This window comes from Caretta caretta, chromosome 7, assembly GCF_965140235.1.
Source record: "Caretta caretta isolate rCarCar2 chromosome 7, rCarCar1.hap1, whole genome shotgun sequence".
In the NCBI taxonomy this organism is placed as follows: Eukaryota; Metazoa; Chordata; order Testudines; family Cheloniidae; genus Caretta; species Caretta caretta.
The window spans coordinates 71,296,041-71,313,972 of NC_134212.1; the positions used below are offsets into that span (position 1 = coordinate 71,296,041).

A 17,932-nucleotide genomic window follows, 5' to 3' on the forward strand; every position below is an offset into this window, starting at 1 on the left:
TATCTAGTCCACCTCCTACCCCCCACCAGTGCTGAGTCAGGACCAAGACCATTCCTGCCAGCTGTTTGTCTAACCTGTTCTTAAAAACATTCAACGACAGCAATTCTACAACCTCCCTTGGTAACCTATTCCAATACTTAATTATCCTTAAGGTTTTTCTTAACCTCTAACCTAAATCTCCCTTGCAGCAGATTAAGCCAATTACTTCTTATCCTGTTATCAGTGACCATAAAACCAGCATATCTCGGATGTCACAGATGTGATCACTAGTGACTGTTCCAAAAAAATGAAATAAAATACAAGGTTTACACGTTACAGTGTATGACATTTAAATTTAGGCTCCTAAAAAAATGGCCTGATTTTCAACAGAGTGCTAAGTGCACCCACTACTGCCACTGATTTCAACAGAAGCCACTTGAAAAATCAGCCAATTTATGTAGCATCCAAAGTGTGGATTTAGGACCTTAACTTTAGGAGCTTGTTTTTGAAAATCTTGTATTATGAAATTTTGATTGAAAGTAAGAATAGCTCTACCTGTTTACTCACTGAAAGGTGTTTTTTTTTTAAAACAATCAGATTGCAAAACATCTTTTATTGGTTTACACTGAAAGCACACCAAATTTTGAATGGTTTGATATGAAATGGCTATTTAAAAAAAAATGGATGAATAATGAACGTTTGTTTTACGAAATGACCAAGCACAGCAGGGAGGATACTTGTATGTACATAATTTTTCTTACTTTTATATGGATTGAATGACATATGGGGAACAGGTGAGCTAGCTTGTTGATGTACATAGTGTAATTTAAAGCAGTCTGGGAGTGGTGATGTATGAAATTGTTATACACCATGTAGAACTTCCCCTATTGCCAGAAAATCCCCAGACGGGGAGATCCTGATGCTATCCAAACCCCTTCTGCTACCTGAGAGGTACAAAGTGGTCAGGTAACAACAGAGAATCTGACTCTTGGTATCTTTATGTTCAGAGAACCATATACTGTCGAGAAAAACTAAAAGCTTACAGATAGCCATGTAGTCACTCCTAAGACATAGTGCAATTATTCCTTATGATATTTCTTATTCTTTGTTCTGTCCAGTTTTATTATTCTGTCTCAAATAATATTTCCACCAGTTCTTTGAATGGTAATCTTCTGAAATTTAAATTGTGTCTTTTCATTCCAATTGAATAAATAAGGCAATGGACCACCCAAAGCAATTTTCCCACTGGAAAAAAAGTTGCACTGAGTGTTTTGTGCATAAATACATTACAAAAACAAATTAACATAATATCTAAAAAGATGTATTGTGCCTCTTAAATAACCCGGATACAAAAAAAAAATAGCATGTACTGGAGATGTAAAAAGTCAAGTGTGTTTCTTGCTGATGGGATAGGGTGGAGGGGATAGGAAACAAAACCAATCAAAATCTCCCAAAATGGTTGAGTGGTTTAATAGGTTAATCCTGATAACTCCCTATAGACTTTTGGGGGGAGAAGCTTGGACAATGAGACTCCCTATTGAAATGGAGAAATATCCTTGTCCCAAAACACCCTGGGCTCCATTTAAATCAACAGACACCAATCTGGGTTCAATAAGCCAGTTGCTTTGGTGTAGATATATAACTTGTCATATTGCTAAACATCGTTAAATATACTAAGAGGGTGAACACTATCTAATACCAACCATCATAAAGCATAATAGAAAAAGAAATAGAAAATACTCAGAGAAGATGCTGTTCTTATCCAAGCACCTGTGAATTCTTATTCACTTGAGTGTGAGACAGGTTAGACAGGGCTATACCTATAAAGTTAACTTCACCTTCATCCCTCCTTCCACATGTGGCTACAGCATTTTAGCTGCCCCACTGTAATGCACCACAGATTTGCGATCACATTTCCTCCACCTAGGACAATTTAACTAATCCTATGAGTTAGTTGGTGGGATGCGTTGGGGAGGAAAGTACTTTGCTCTAGCACTGAGAGTTGTCTCCTCTTTGCCAAAGTCAGCCTAACCTTAGAACAGATTATAATGGCCACAGCAGCCCCTGGAGAGTATTTTCTATTCTAGTTCTGTCTTTTATTGGCCAGTGCCATTTAGAGATGTACTTTATATTCTTATTTACTTGGTGGATTAGGGGGCAGCTGGGACAATAAACCTTCTCTTTTGAATTGGGGAAAATATCATTTCAATATGACTGTCAGGAAAAAAGCTCTGCAACTCAGACACAGTGTCACATTTTGTCTTCAAGGTAGTAATAAATTAATCCATTAGTGAGCCCAAGTGTATCCTCTGTTATGCTCATTAGTAGGTGTTCTCACGTGCCTATGTATTTATAAAGTGTAAATTAAAGCGACTTTAAGACTAGCAACAAATACAACAGTGGAAGAACCTTAAAGTACAGAATTTTCCACACATCAGCAACTATCTGTTTAGAAAGGAACATGTAACATTAAATATTAAAATGAATAACCTTCCCATCTTAAAAAGAAAAGGAGGACGTGTGGCACCTTAGAGACTAACAAATTTATTTGAGCATAAGCTTTCGTGAGCTACAGCTCACTGCATCCGATGAAGTGAGCTATAGCTCACGAAAGCTTATGCTCAAATAAATTTGTTAGTCTCTAAGGTGCCACAAGTACTCCTTTTCTTTTTGCGGATACAGACTAACGCGGCTACTACTCTGAAACTTCCCATCTTACTAATATGTTAGGTCTTCAGAACATAATGATTCAAAACAGAGCAGAAATCACAATATAAACTGGGATACAGTCGCATTATTTAGTTAATGACCCACTCTTGTGGCATGATGCCTGGACTTCAGCAATATAAAAGCTGTTGTATAAATTTTTTGTTGATTTGGGGCCTTAAAGTAACTACATTATTTGATGGTGAATTACAAAAACATTTCTGTGGATGCCTCTAGATTTATATCAATCTACGTTAGCATCAGATTAGGTGGATAAAAAAGAATGTTATAAATGTTGAGGGTCTCAGTCATTGCAAACCAACAAAGGCTAAGGAATTCAAAGTTGAGTCTGACAGCTTTCTTTAACTTATATTTCAAGGGGGGTAAATATAAATATTTCAAAAGGTATTGGGACTCTTTTCATTCATTTTTCACACATTTGTCCCTGTAATTTTAAGCCTGCAATATGTTTGCATAAAATATTCTACAAATAATGAATCATTCCATGAACATCCTAATCTCATTGTGGATGAATAACCTGTGAATGAAAAAATTCCTTGCAAATAGTCCACCCAGTTCTGCTCATGCCATTGTGGGCAGAAATATCTAATGAATGTAATTTTAGCCTGCTATCATTCCATCATTTTATCTGCTCTTTGATTCTTCTTTCCCCTCCCCCCTTTCTCATTTCACTTTTATTCCTTTCTCTCTAGATCAAATGTATATATATTATTCTTAGGAAAGAAGCTCTCTAGTATGTCCTTTATTAGTACTGAAACAAAAGAGCAAAGAATGAGGGGACAATAAGACACTGATATAAGAAAGCATGATGAGATGCTAATAACAACATTTAACATACTGTTAAAATAAAAATATACACGTCTAAAGTAACCTATTCAGAGTATGATTCAGCTTCCACTAAAATAAACAGAAAGACTCTAATCAACCTAACTGAGAATTGGATCAGGCCCGATGTGCAAATTCTAGATCAAAGTGCATTGTTTTACGTACATTCCCTTTCATTCACCTCACTAAATCCTGGTAACAACACAAAACACCCTCAAAAATCTATGGAATAAATTATATGCTCAGTTACACTATGCATTGAAGTCACTGCAGTTTCACAGGTTTAACTGAGAGCAGGAATTTAGCCCTGTGTTTCAAATATAAAGTCTGTGGCACATCCACAATTCCTAATGTTTTTATTAATATTGTCCTTGCAAGCATCAGGTGAAATTCTGCTCTTGGTTACAACCATCCTGTATCATTGACTTTCAAAAAGCCTTTGACAAAGTATCTCACAAGAGGCTATTAAGGAAACTAAGTAGTCATGGAGAGACAAAGTACTGTCATGGATTAGAAACTGGATAAGAGACAGAAAACAGAACAGGAATAAATGGTCAGTTTTCAACATGGCAAGTCTTGAAGTCAATCAGACTACTTATGAGCTTAAAGTTAAATATTTGCATATGTGCTTTGCTGGAACAGGACCTGGGACCAGCATTGTTTAATATATTTATTAATGAAAGAGGAAGTGAGCAGTTAGGTGGGAAAATTTGCAGATGACACACAATCATTTAGGTTATTCAAGACTGGAAAAAAATCCAAGGAATTCAGAGGGATCTAACAAAGCCAAGTGAATGGAGAGCATAATGATAAAATTCAGTGTTGATAAACATAAAGTAAAGGATAACATAAGAAATAATCAAAACTACTCATAAATGTTGCTGGGTTCTAAAACAAATGTAACCATTCAGGGAGAAGCCGTCAATATCCAGGTGGACGGCGCAATGTAAAGGAGCACCCCACTACCCAGTAAAACCTGCACGTGGGAGACCTAAGGGATGAAATCTCTATGAAAAATCCCCTGACACAGATGTTCCCACATGGTTCTCTCAGGAGGAAGGGGATTCAGAAAATTTCTGCTGGGCTCCCAGGGAATCCATGGGATGCCTGCACCCAAAGCTGCATTGTCTAGAGTAGGGGGGTGAGGGTTGAAATTGTAAATTGCCATTCCTCTCCCTTTCGTGCCCTTTTTTTACCCACGTCCCTCAGTATGAACCTTGGACTCTCAGAAAACACTCTGTAGCTTCCACGGGGTGGGTAGGTGTGTGCAGATGTGGTTAAGTACCCCCCTTCCATGTGGGAGGGGAGAGCTCTGTGTAAAAAGGGGAGAGTTTTCCGGGCCATTGAAATGAATACAATGGTTACCCTTTTCCAAACCATCTGAGGGACTTACAAGTCTAAGTGCTATTGAAAATCTGTGAGATTTAGACACTTAGAAAATTGGACTTAGGAACATCATATGGAGGCTTTTGAAAAAGTTACCCAATATCATTATAATACATATATGCCTCATCTGGAATACTGTGTTCATTTGTGCTCAATCTATCGCTAAAATGACATAACACAGAACTAAAAAAGGATACAGGGACAGTTTGAAAAGAATGGGACATTTACTGCAGCACAGTATTTACCATTCGTATAGTATTATCAATATTCCCTGTACTGAAAATGAGTTGCCTACACTGTTGCCGTATATTTAACTGTGGGTGGTAAATGTCTGCTAGCAAAGTAATAACGCATTTATACTGTCCTGTGTACATGCAATCATTTTGCAGCAGCCAGTTATTTCATAAGAAATATGTTTCCTTTCAGGCATTCCGAAGGTTCCCCAAAAGCAGAACATTTTGGCATTACTTTAAATAAATTGACAATTCAAGAAGCTAACAACATTTTTCAAAAAAGGACCCACTCTGAGAGGAAATCACAGCATTGTTATTATTGCCTTTGAAATCTGCTTTTGCATTTTTTGTGCTATGAATGCTTTGGCTGCTGTGAAGAGAGAGAGTATGATGTAGATATGAGCACAGGGCCAGTATCTCTTAAGCTGCAAATTAATTTCGATCATTAATATTTTATAGGGTATGTCTGTGTTGCATTGCAGCTGAAGATTGAATTCAATATGTGAGGAGAGTCTCTCTGGTAGGATCATCTACCCACCAGAGCGAAACTGCTGACACTCTGTGTGTGCGCATGCCCTCATGCGTGCACGCACACCACTTTGTATCCATATTGTTGTTGTAGCATACTACTGTCATAAAGCAGCTATTATATAAGACTTATCTTTTGGCTCACAATCAGATGCTCTAGGTTGTTTACGAAATGAAATTAAACAGTGCCCTTATGTTCACTTCTGTTTTCTGGAACTTGGCTTTTTTCTCTTGTGTTCCATGGATGCAGAGAATGAAGAATATTCAGAATAGTTTACAATTGTACATTTGGTTATTTCGTGACTGAAAGAGCAGAGAGTCTAACCTTCATTCGCCCTCCTCCATCCCTCACCCTAATTTTTGTCCCTTTCTGCATTTCAATTTGTTGTGTGATATCTAAATTTAGAATTTAAGCTGTTGGGGGCCAACACCAAGGTCCGGCTTCCCTACCACCTCCCACGTTGTTGTCATTCATAGCTATGCAAAGTGGGTGAAGAATGCTTCCAAAACAGAATAGTAGCATTCCTCCCTTCCCCACCCCAGCCTCTGCATCCTTGTACAGGTGTAAAAGACCACCAAAAGGGTAGGGCAGTGGAGAATGAGGTTCTGTAACTCCGCTAGTTCTTATGATGTGCCCAGCACACTTTGAGTGCTCAGAAATCATAAATACAAATACTATTTACTTTCTAACGGTCAGATTGGCCCTTGTCTATCATGGCCTCATAAGGAACAGGCGGGAGTAAGGACTCCCACACATATTGCATGTACTGTGTTAGGGCTGCCTGAATCAGTCATGATATTTGGTGGAGCGCTAAGATTGCTCTTCAGATTTTATTTCCTCCCAAGGGCAAAACTGGGTGGGGAGGGGCAGGAAATAGGTAGAGTCATGGCTCCACTTTCCATGCATTCACCGGTTGGCTGGACATGTAGAAGGAAAGGGAATATGGTGCACCCCATAGAGGGGTCTTACAAAATTGGTCCTTCCTCATCAAACATGGGGAGCGCCCCTTACTATGGGCTGCATGGTAAAAGCCTGATCCAAGCCTAGGTTCCCATTGTGACATGGACTCTCAAGGTGTAAGTTACAGTTCCCTGATTCTTTGCCCTGGTCAAAGCACAAGTAAGAGCTGCCTGGGGGTGACAGCTACTGATGGCTGGCAATTGCCAGAGCTCATTATGTTTGAGCCACTGCCTCCCTCATGCTCCTCCGTCCCTCTACTATGCCCCATGGTATAGGTTGGTTACACTTCTCTACATATGCTGGGAACTCCCACAGACAAAGGGTTTCCCAGCAGAGGATTTAAGGAAAGTTTCCACTTCCTTATATCACATGAGACTCTAGTCGTATGTTTGCTAGTAGTTAGAAAATACAGTATATTGACTTTATTTCAGTAGCGTCAGTATTTGCCCTGAGCTTTTCAAAAGAGTTATTTGTCCTCTCTTGTATCTATTCCAAACAAAGCCAACCTGAGAAACAACCATTTTGTCTTTTCTTTTCTGGTGTTGGCAACTACACCTCTTTTCCTTTAGAATGTAAAAGTGCTACGGGGTGAACAGTGGGACTGATTAGTTTACTGAATGACTGCTAACATTCCTGAACTCCTAGCCATCTAACGAGTTATTTCATATCCTCAAAACCACAGATTGCACTTCTGGTAAACACCACTGCTGCTGGGGCAGCATTGATATTAAGGAAAATAAGTCCTTAATGTTAGCTGTTGTAGGAGTCTTTGTATATAGTCAAATCCCCGTGTAATGAGGCTTAGAGGGAAGAAGTGTGTGTGTGCATTGGGGGGTGGAGGGGATCTGGTTATATTCAGACTTATGTAAATTGTAGCCTAGATTCTCTTATCTGCTTGTGAAGATTTATGATGGATAAAGAAACCCTTCAAGGCCCAGCAATCAGGAGATTCTGCTACTATTTACAGGTTTCAGAGTAACAGCTGTGTTAGTCTGTATTCGCAAAAAGAAAAGGAGTACTTGTGGCACCTTAGAGACTAACCAATTTATTTGAGCATAAGCTTTCGTGAGCTACAGCTCACTTCATCGGATGCATACTGTGGAAAGTATAGATCTTTTTATACACACAAAGCATGAAAAAATGGGTGTTTACCACTACAAAGGGTTTTCTCTCCCCCCACCCCACTCTCCTGCTGGTAATAGCTTATCTAAAGTGATCACTCTCCTTACAATGACAGGTTTCAGAGGAACAGCCGTGTTAGTCTGTATTCGCAAAAAGAAAAGGAGTACTTGTGGCACCTTAGAGACTAACCAATTTATTTGAGCATGAGCTTTCGTGAGCTACAGCTCACTTCATCAGATGTATGATAATCAAGTTATGGGTGTTACCATGCAGACTGTAACAAGAGTGATCAGGAAAGGTGAGAACTATTACCAGCAGGAGAGTGGGGGGGGGGACCTTTTGTAGTGATAATCAAGGTGGGAAATGGCCCACTTTGATTATCACTACAAAAGGTCCCTCCCTCCCTCGTTCTCTCCTGCTGGTTATAGCTCACCTTTCCTGATCACTCTTGTTACAGTCTGTATGGTTTCAGAGTAACAGCCGTGTTAGTCTGTATTCGCAAAAAGAAAAGGAGTACTTGTGGCACCTTAGAGACTAACCAATTTATTTGAGCATGAGCTTTCGTGAGCTACAGCTCACTTCATTGGATGCATACCGTGGAAACTGCAGCAGACTTAACACCCATTGTTTCATGTTCTCTGTGTATCTAAAATCTCCCCACTATATTTTCCACTGTATGCATCTGATGAAGTGAGCTGTAGCTCACGAAAGCTTATGCTCAAATAAATTTGTTAGTCTCTAAGGTGCCACAAGTACTCCTTTTCTTGCTACTATTTATTAATTCAGGAGTGCATGGCTGCTGCTGCTATCAAGGGGATTAGGAAAATGGGGCTCCTTTAAATCATTAACCCAGAAATATAAACAGAGTGATTATGTTAGAGTATTCTAGAAATATCATTGAAAAAAATTATTGTAAATGCTAAAATGTATCCCAGTAGGGGATATGAATGTTTCTGCATTCACACTTAAAAAAGGGAACACCTGATTTATAGACAGAAAAAGTACAAATAAAAATTGGTGCATTGCAGAAGCATTTCAGCGTTGCTTCTGTGATGTCTAGCAGCCTCCTAGGTCAATTGAAAACATGTAGTCCTTAGGGCTATATCAGCTGTCATCAACAGCAGTTCTCACTTTAGATAGCAGCTAGAATTAGTCTGGGTATCAACTAACCTGCCCTGAATGACTTATCCTTGTAAATATCCAGACAATTCCAGTTCTCTGTGCCTAATTTACCCATTTACAAAAAGTGGTAACAATGATTTTAAAAAGAAAAGGGGTACTAGTGGAGGTGCCACAAGTCCTCCTTTTCTTTTTGCGGATACAGACCAACACAGCTGCTAATCTGAAACCAGTGATTTTAAAGAGGCTATCAAGTGACATATTAATCATCCTACAAAAAGGACTGGTATCCTGTGCTTACGTCCTGGGGGTTGGGGTTGGGGAGGGAGGAGGGATTCATCAAATGCATATTCCAGTGTGGGTAGAACATCTTATGTGCATTGAGTCAGCAAGAGGTTTGCTTTGTTTGTTCTTTGTTTTTTTGTTTTTTTTCATACCCAGATACCTTCTTCTAATTTCTTGTAGAACTAGGAATAAGAATATCATTTGGCAGCTGGGATACTGGTCTGTGAATGCTTATTTCAGATAGACTCCTTTTCCTCATAATCTGCAGAAAAAAGCTTTGTCAACAGTAGATAATGCCAGTAGCTGATGTTGCGTTTTAGGCCTATGGGATGTATAAAATGCCACTACGTAACATTTCTCCACCTCTGTTTCCCACCCCTCACACACACTACTAAAAGTTAGTCCTTCAAACCAATCCTCCATTTCACCGCATTTTGAAGTAGCCTAAATATTTATAATAATAGCTTCTTACTGATATATAGAGAGCCTCTCACAATGTTAGAAAAATCTTTCTACCTCTTCATGTAAGGGTGGATATAGCACATGCACTTTTTTTAAAAAAAACATACCAGCAGACTCTTGAAGGAGACTGCAGATTGCTGATGAAAAACATTGGGGTTTTTTATGCAATATGTTTGACCCAGTTTGGGAAAGATAATTTTTTATCAACTGTTCTGCCATAGACTTAAAGACAATATGTCTTGATCTTTTTTTATAACTTAGTCCCTTGGAGACCAGACTAGAGCATTAGATTTCCACTATAGTTTTTTAAAGTAAGCAGATGATACCTTTATAAATATCTTGATTTAATTTACAGTGTTTAAGGATAAGTATAAAATAAATATTGTGTGATTTGCAGGCAAATAATATATGCAAATTGCATATGTACATGTGTAATGTCACATAATTAAAAGTGAAAATTCTGGAAGGAAGCTAATCTTATTTCTATTAATATAATATATGATGAGATTACTGTCCACTCTTGTAGTTTATGATCCCATATTCATTCATACATTTATACCTTTGCAAACAATATACCCTATCTATGATGTGAATGGCAGTATATAGCACTATAAAATATAAAATGTGTATGTGCGTGTGTGACATATGTATTTCATGCCAATAATGAAAGAAGAGTGTTTGGGATTATCTGCATAAACCATCTGTGGATTCACCAATCCTGAGTAATGCATCCATCCCAAACTCATTCTGATAAGACTATACCACCTGACACTATCCAATGTTCTTTCTCCTAACTATACCACATAACACTATCCTGTGTTCTTTCGTTATAAAATGTATGTTGTGCATTTTGCATAACCATGCTTGTTCTCTGTAGCAGATACTGTAAAGAAGATGTGATCGTAAATGAATTCAACAAACTGGAGTTTAACACATTTTCCAAGAAGTAGTGTAGCAAAACTAGCAGTTCCCAACTATACATATAAAATGGTGGGGTCTAAATTAGCTGTTACCATTCAAGAGAGAGATCTTGGAGTGGATAGTTCTCTGAAAACATCCACTCAATGTGCAGCCACCGTCAAAAAAGCAAACAGAATGTTGGGAATCATTAAGAAAGGGGTAGATAATAAGACAGAAAATATCATACTTCCTCTATATAAATCCATGGTACACCCACATCTTGAATACTGCATGCAGATGTGGTCACCCCATCTCAAAAAAGATGTATTGGAATTGGAAAAGGTTCAGAAAAGGGCAACAAAAATGATTAGGGGGATGGAATGGCTCCCATATGAGGAGAGGTTAATAAGACTGGGACTTTTCAGCTTGGAAAAGAGATGGCTAAGGAGGGACATGATTGAGGTCTATAAAATCATGAGTGGTGTGGAGAAAGTAAATAAAGAAGTGTTATTTACTCCTTCTCCTATCACAAGAACTAGGGATCACTAAATCAAATTAATAGGCAGCAGGTTTAAAACAAACAAAAAAGTATTTCTTCACACAACACACAGTCAACCTGTGGAACTCCTTGCCAGAGGACATTGTGAATGCCAAGACTATAACAGGGTTCAAAAAAGAACTAGTTAAATTTATGGAGCATAGGTCCATCAATGGCTATTAGCCAGAATGGGCAGGAATGGTGTCCTTAGTCTCTGTTTGCCAGAAGCTGGGAATGGGAGACAGGGAATGGATCACTTGATGATTACCTGTTCTATTCATTCCCTCTGGGGCACCTGGCATTGGCCACTGTCGGAAGACGGGATACTGGGTTAGATGGACCTTTGATCTGATCCAGTATGGCTGTTCTTATGTTCTTAGTGTGTTGGATGATTGGCTCCCTGGTTTTTCAGTAAGCACCACGTAATTTCACATCACATTCAAAGATATGAAATCTAGCATTGATGTGACAGAGACAGAGGCTGAACTTAGCTGGTTTTGCTTTTGGAAAAAAATCGGTGCTTGACTTCATTGTGTATAAACACTTCAAGATCAGATTCTTAACAGTTTTCAATTCCTCCTTGTGCTATGATATTTATTTTTAGTTAAATGTGAAAGTTCAGTACATTCAGAACCTTTTAAAAGGTCTTGTGAAGTACCCTACTAAACATATCTGAGAGAGATTTGAAAGCTTACAGGAAACCCAGTATTTTTATTCACGATATTCTGTACATTGCTGCTGTCACTCTGGATAGAAAAGAAAGAAAACACAATGCACAGCTAACTGGAGTAAAGGCCAAGGCCGCAACTTTTACTGAAGTACAATAACGCACATTGCAGTGCTACCTGGCAGAAGCAGTGCCTGTAGGAGTCAGAGTCTGAGTGCATCCAGCATGTGCTCTGGATCCAAGAAGATGTAATGTCCAAGCACAACTTCCAAGCCATATATATCTAAATCCTGAACCTATGAGCGAGTTTCAACCTGATCCATTTTAGGATTGTGAATGCAATTATTTTTAATTCCATTTTTCCTACTTATTGTACTTGCTAAACTACAAACCTTGCCAAATACCCAGTGAGTCCCTCTGTATTGTGATTATTTGCATATACAATGAAAAGAAGCAGACTGCAGTTAAAATCCCTTCCTTTCACATCTCCAGGAGAAGGACAGTGAGATGATTTTCCAGCAGCGTGTGTTATCTCTGTGCATATTTATAGCACACTTGTCTAGAGGTGGTCAGAATTTTTCCATCAAACTGTGATGTGGTGGAAATTTGAGTTTTCAACAAAATGGTGGGTTTTTTTGAAAAGGGTTTGCTTTCTGCAGAAAATTGCTATTTTTCATACAAATAAAACAAACCAACTAAACAGATGGGGGGCGGGGGAGGGGGGGACACCCTGAAAACCTCCAAATCAAAAAAAGTTGAGGCCAAAACCTAAAAACATTTGGTTTTTGGACAAAAATTTTTAGTTTTTGCCATTTCAATGACAAGTTGAAATTTTCCATTGGAGAAAAAAATTCAGATGATCTCTACAACTGGGAGTTGCACATGTGTAGTAACTGAAAACCTGACCCTCTTTTTTCACCTTTTTGTTTTAATTTAATCCTAAATATGGTTTTTGGAGATTAATTTTAGATACCCAGTTTTGAAACTGTTGGTTATAACTTTCTGGGTCTGATTTCCTCTTGCTCTGCATCTAGTATAGTCATTTATATCACCATAAAGTGAATGTAAATATTACCACATCAGAATGGTAGCATTTTAAATCTACTTTGCCAAGTATGAAAGAAACTATAATGAACAAAACTGTGTCACTTCTTCACCACATTCCTTTGCTTGTATGTTGTAGCTCCATCCCCTTCTGTCTAGATGCTTCTCTCTTTAGATTGTAAGCCCTAATTGGCAGAGATTGTCCCTTTTTTGTATCTGTACAGCACCCAGAACAGTGGGACCATGCTCCCATTGGGGGCCCTAGGACGTAAACATAATATAAACATTTAATGATGATGATTTGTGTGTTATTTGGGCCCAATTCTGACATTTTCCTGTCTTTCTTTGTTCTTCTTTTCCATGCTTTCCTCGGTATAGAAGACCACTTAGGAATTGAATTCATGGGTAAGTTTTCACTTTTCTTCCTTTTACGTACTAATGGCGATCTCTTGGGACTCAGTTCATTGCCAGTTGAAGCCAGTGGAGAGGCTGCCATTGACTTCAATGGGCTTTGGAGCGGTCACTCAGGGCCAGATTTTTAAGAATATTATTGTGCCTAGAGGGGTTTTTAAAAGCACCTAGGTGCCTAACACTCAATGATTTCAGTGGTTGTTAGGCTCCTGGATGTTTTTTGAAAATCCTTCTAACAGCTACTGAAATCAGAGTGTTAGGCACTAAGATGCCTTTGAAAATTCAGCTAGGCACCTGAATCCTTTTAAAATCTGGCCCTGGTGTTTACATTTGCAACACGAGTTAGATTTGTTTAGTAAATTTTGGATTATCTCACAATTTCAGCCTCATGCTCCCTGAGTATTGTGGGGGTTAAAAATTCCATATTTTATTTCTGTGTCCTCTAGCACAACATAGTGTGGAAAATCTGCTGTGTTATGGCCATTGAGAAGATAATACTCTATATAAGATTTTAGACACTGGAAAAGATTCAGTAGTAACATATCTGTCTTGCTGAAAGAGTACTGTAAATGCTAAAATGCTTTTAAACTTGATGTTTTACATATAATTAGTGTTGTAATAAAATGGTAAAATTTAACTGAGGCTGAAACAGGCTATTGATTCAGGAAGATAGTCTGAAGCGAAATGATAAGCGAGCTATAACCTTTATTTTTCAGAGAAAACCCTTTATTCAAAGTAGGGGAAAATATTGAATCATGGAAATCACTACGCATAGGTTTAGAAACTGAAAGAAGTACATCCTTTTGACTCCGATGCTTAAACTGTAAAAGAGCCACCAGCCTGAGGGAGTGTTGAGTTTACTCGGTCAAAGCCTCACCTGACAGCTGATGTTCAGCAGATAGCACAGAAAGAAAAGGAGTACTTGTGGCACCTTAGAGACTAACCAATTTATTTGAGCATAAGCTTTCATGCATCCGATGAAGTGAGTTGTAGCCCATGAAAGCTTATACTCTAATAAATTTGTTAGTCTCTAAGGTGCCACAAGTACTCCTTTTCTTTTTGCGAATACAGACTAACACGGCTGTTACTCTGAAACCTGTCAGATAGCACAGACACTTTCTTTAAGAATTTCAAGCTAATCCTTTGCAGAGTTAGAGAACAAATTCATCATTTGTGCAAGGCATTTTGCCTAAGCCAGTAAGTAAGGTTGCTAATATCTGAAATACAAACTTTATACAGTATTCCTTAACTAATCTGTCACTTGCTCAGATTATGCAGCTATGCCTTCAGTTTGTCTTGCTCTAGATTCATATTACAAGTAATATGAAACAAAATATTATTTTGACATAATCATGAGGGAACTTTATTTAAAACACACGCTCACATGCACAAACCACACACTAACCCCACCCAGTCCAAATAGCAGTAAATGCAGGATTTGTGGGTTCAGAAGGGCTTTAAGATAAAATCTGGCCACTGCTTTAGCTTTGTCATTTAATTATCTCATGATTTGGAACTTCTATCAAGGCACATTCCTATTATTTAAAATAAAAAATGTATTTAAGCAGTAACAGGAGGTAAGTTTTTTTTTAAAAAGAATTTGTGTATATTTTTACATCTACATGTCAGTAATTAATAAAACTCCATATTGATAAACTGACAAAAGAAGGGCCCTGCCCAGCAAACGCTATCTCCATTTCATAGAATCATAGAATATCAGGATTGGAAGGGACCTCAGGAGGTCATCTAGTCCAACCCCCTGCTCAAAGCAGTACCAATCCCCAATTTTTGCCCCAAATCCCTAAATGGCCCCCTCAAGGATTGAACTCACAACCCTGGGTTTAGCAGGCCAATGCTCAAACCACTGAGGTGAGCAGCCCTGCTTATGTTAATGCTGTCACTCTCACCTGCATAACGGTTTGCAGGATCTGGCCACATAGTGGGAAAATGTAACTATTTCAAGTCTTCTCAGTTTTTCAAGCCTTCTAAACACCTTAACCAATTTAGATAAGACTTAAGCAAAGGTAATTTAGTATTTAATCAGGTCACAGAAAGGCACAATGTGACTCTGTAAAAATCAAGAAATTCAGAGTGCTGGATGAAACTCAGGGCTCAGTTCCCTGCTGCACCTGAGCAGAACTAAGGCACAGTAGAGAGTGGGATCTGATAGGCGGATAACTACCAGTCCAGTCCCAACATAAGTTAAACTACAGTGTGTCTGTGGGGAGCAGTGTTAACTTCAGAAGACCTTCTGCTTGCAGAGAGTCAGGTGTGGTGGAATCTTGCTCTTCCACACCTCGTCTGCTATTATCTCCTCACTGACATACCCTCTCCGCTTTTCTAAGTGGCCCCCTGCCTCCTCCCCTGGCCCTCGAAACACCTGTCCTATCTTAACCCTTAATCAGGGTGGTGGATCACCAAATGAGTGGTGGTGGTAGAGATGATGTAGGACATAGAGACCCACCTTCTCCAGCTTTTCATAAGGGTGATTCCAGGGGAAATCTCCAGCTCGTGTGTCCCACTGTGCTTTGCATAAGCAGTCCTAAGGGAACTTAAAGGACCAGAGAATTCAGAACTCTGTTCTTAACTCATTCCCTCCCAGAGTAACAGATTCTTTGAGCCATATAAGCAAGAAAGCATGAGTGAAACATTATATATATGTATACCTATAATATGGTTTGCAACTCATGAGTATTAATCGATAAAGACTGGTGGTTCAGTTCATTCAGAAATTTGGATGCTTAAGAGCCTAATGGAATTAACAGAAGTATCTCCACTGAGTTCTAGGTATGAAAAAATCATCAGTATCATACCTAGAAACTTCTCATTTAAAACCCCAGATAAGTAAGTAGATCAGGAAATGTCTAGGAAGATGCGATTAGATTTATCCCTTTTATTTCGTTATGGCTTGTGGATTCCTCTGTGTTAACCCAGGTGCTTTTGTTTTGCTTGTAACCTTTAAACTGGACCTCAAGAAAGCTATTCTTGGTGCTTAATTTTGTAGTGGCTCTTTTAAAATCTAGCAATAGCCTGAGTTCCCAGATGTATTTTCTTTCTTTTTTTTTATTAATAAAATGTACTTTTATTTTTAAGAACAGAATTGGATTTTTGTGTCTTAAGAGGTTTGTGCACGTTTAATTAGGTGGTGGCAACAGCTGATTTCCTTAGTTTTTCTTTCTCAGCTCTTCCCTGGGGTGTGTGTGTGTGTGTGTGTGTGTGAGGGTACCCCAAAGGAAGGAATTCTAAAGTGCGCCTTCGTGGGCTGTCAAAGGGGTTCTGCACTTGGGTGGTGGCAGCATCTACCAGTGTAAGGTCAGAGAAAAGCTGTAACCTTGGGAGTTTAATACAAGCCTGGAGTGGAAAGTATTAATGTTTAGAGTCATTGTAGGCCCCCACCTTCTGCACTTGATGTGCCAGAGTGGGGAATTATCCTTGATAGCCTTAATGTGGTTCCAGTCAGTATAGAACCAGGAACTTCAAAGTGCATGCAAGAAAAGTAAAATATTTTTTAGAAAGGTTGCCTACATTTTTATAGTTCTTTATTTATAAAGTATAAACAATTTTACAAATCTTTACCGTAAGTATATAAAAATACTGTATTAATAATTATAAAAAGGAACTTTCCACTTTGTTTGCAGTGACATGTGCTGATACAGTAGTGAAGCGTAAAAGCTTGACTCGGTCATTCAAAGCTTTTTGCATGTGTTTAACTTTATTTCCGGAAGAAGAAACCAATTTAATCAGTGCATTTGCGTCCATTATTAAAGTTAAACATCTACATAAGTCTTTGCAGCATTCATTCTTCACTGTACAATCCTTTCTACATAATCCAAGACACATTGTTTCTGGGTATTCTTTGTGTATGTGAGTACAGGTATGTTAGGGACCTAGCTCTTTGATCTTCAACTCCATAGAAAGATTTATTTCAAAAGTTTATTTGTATTTAAGAGGCAATATTAGTACCTCCAGCTATGTGAACATTTTCACTGCTATAGCAAAACTCTCACACTTGACATCTTCACTGTGATTTAGTAAAATTGGTAGCATGTGGGAGGCCAGAAAAGGTGTGATTTTGCTTTATTAATACCATTTCATGAGAATTTAGCTGGAAAATCACAAAAATGATGCCACATAAAGGACACTGAGTGAAATTTCTCACTGTGTTACAATTTTGAGAATGGTTTAATAGTTTTGCCACTAATCTGTCATAAAATGAAACGTGGGATTTGTACACAACATTAATAGTGACCCAGTCAAAAAACCAAGAATGAAAGAAGCAACATATAAGCAAGAGCATGACAGGGAAAGTTGGTTTGCATGAGAGGTAAAGATCAAGTCCCATTTTTGGTATTAGCTATTTTCTAGATGATATTGCCTGTACAGATATGCTGAATGTCTGGACTTCAACAGTGTTGCTGGCTTCACTTTACAGGGTTAATATCATTACATATACTTTTAGAATCAAGAGAAATCTTTGTTTAAAAATTGTTAAAATGAGGAAAATTGTGTTTAACAACCTTGACGTATTCCTTTACATGTTCACAATAGAAACAAAATTCTGTTCCTCCATGCACACACGTGCAGCTTCTATTAAATTCAATGGAAGCCATGTGAGCACAAGGGAATAGAGGTTGGCTTTGAAAATGGGCACTTTTGTACTTTGAGCAGAAGTACCAGTTTTTGTGAAACTCCAAATGATGATGAAATTCTTTATGTTCCTCTAACACCTAAAAAGTGGAAGTATG

At 38.4% G+C, this 17,932-nt stretch overlaps 1 protein-coding gene across 2 annotated transcripts in view; it reads left to right on the forward strand.

Annotated features, from left to right (window-relative positions):
• The window catches only part of NRG3 (neuregulin 3), an 894,861-nt gene that overhangs the window by 751,988 nt on the left and 124,941 nt on the right, over positions 1 to 17,932 (forward strand). For both annotated transcript variants that reach the window (XM_048857225.2, XM_048857226.2), the window contains exon 4: positions 13,155 to 13,181. In XM_048857225.2, the coding sequence (XP_048713182.1) occupies positions 13,155 to 13,181 (27 nt within the window). The remainder of the gene's footprint in view (positions 1 to 13,154; positions 13,182 to 17,932) is intronic.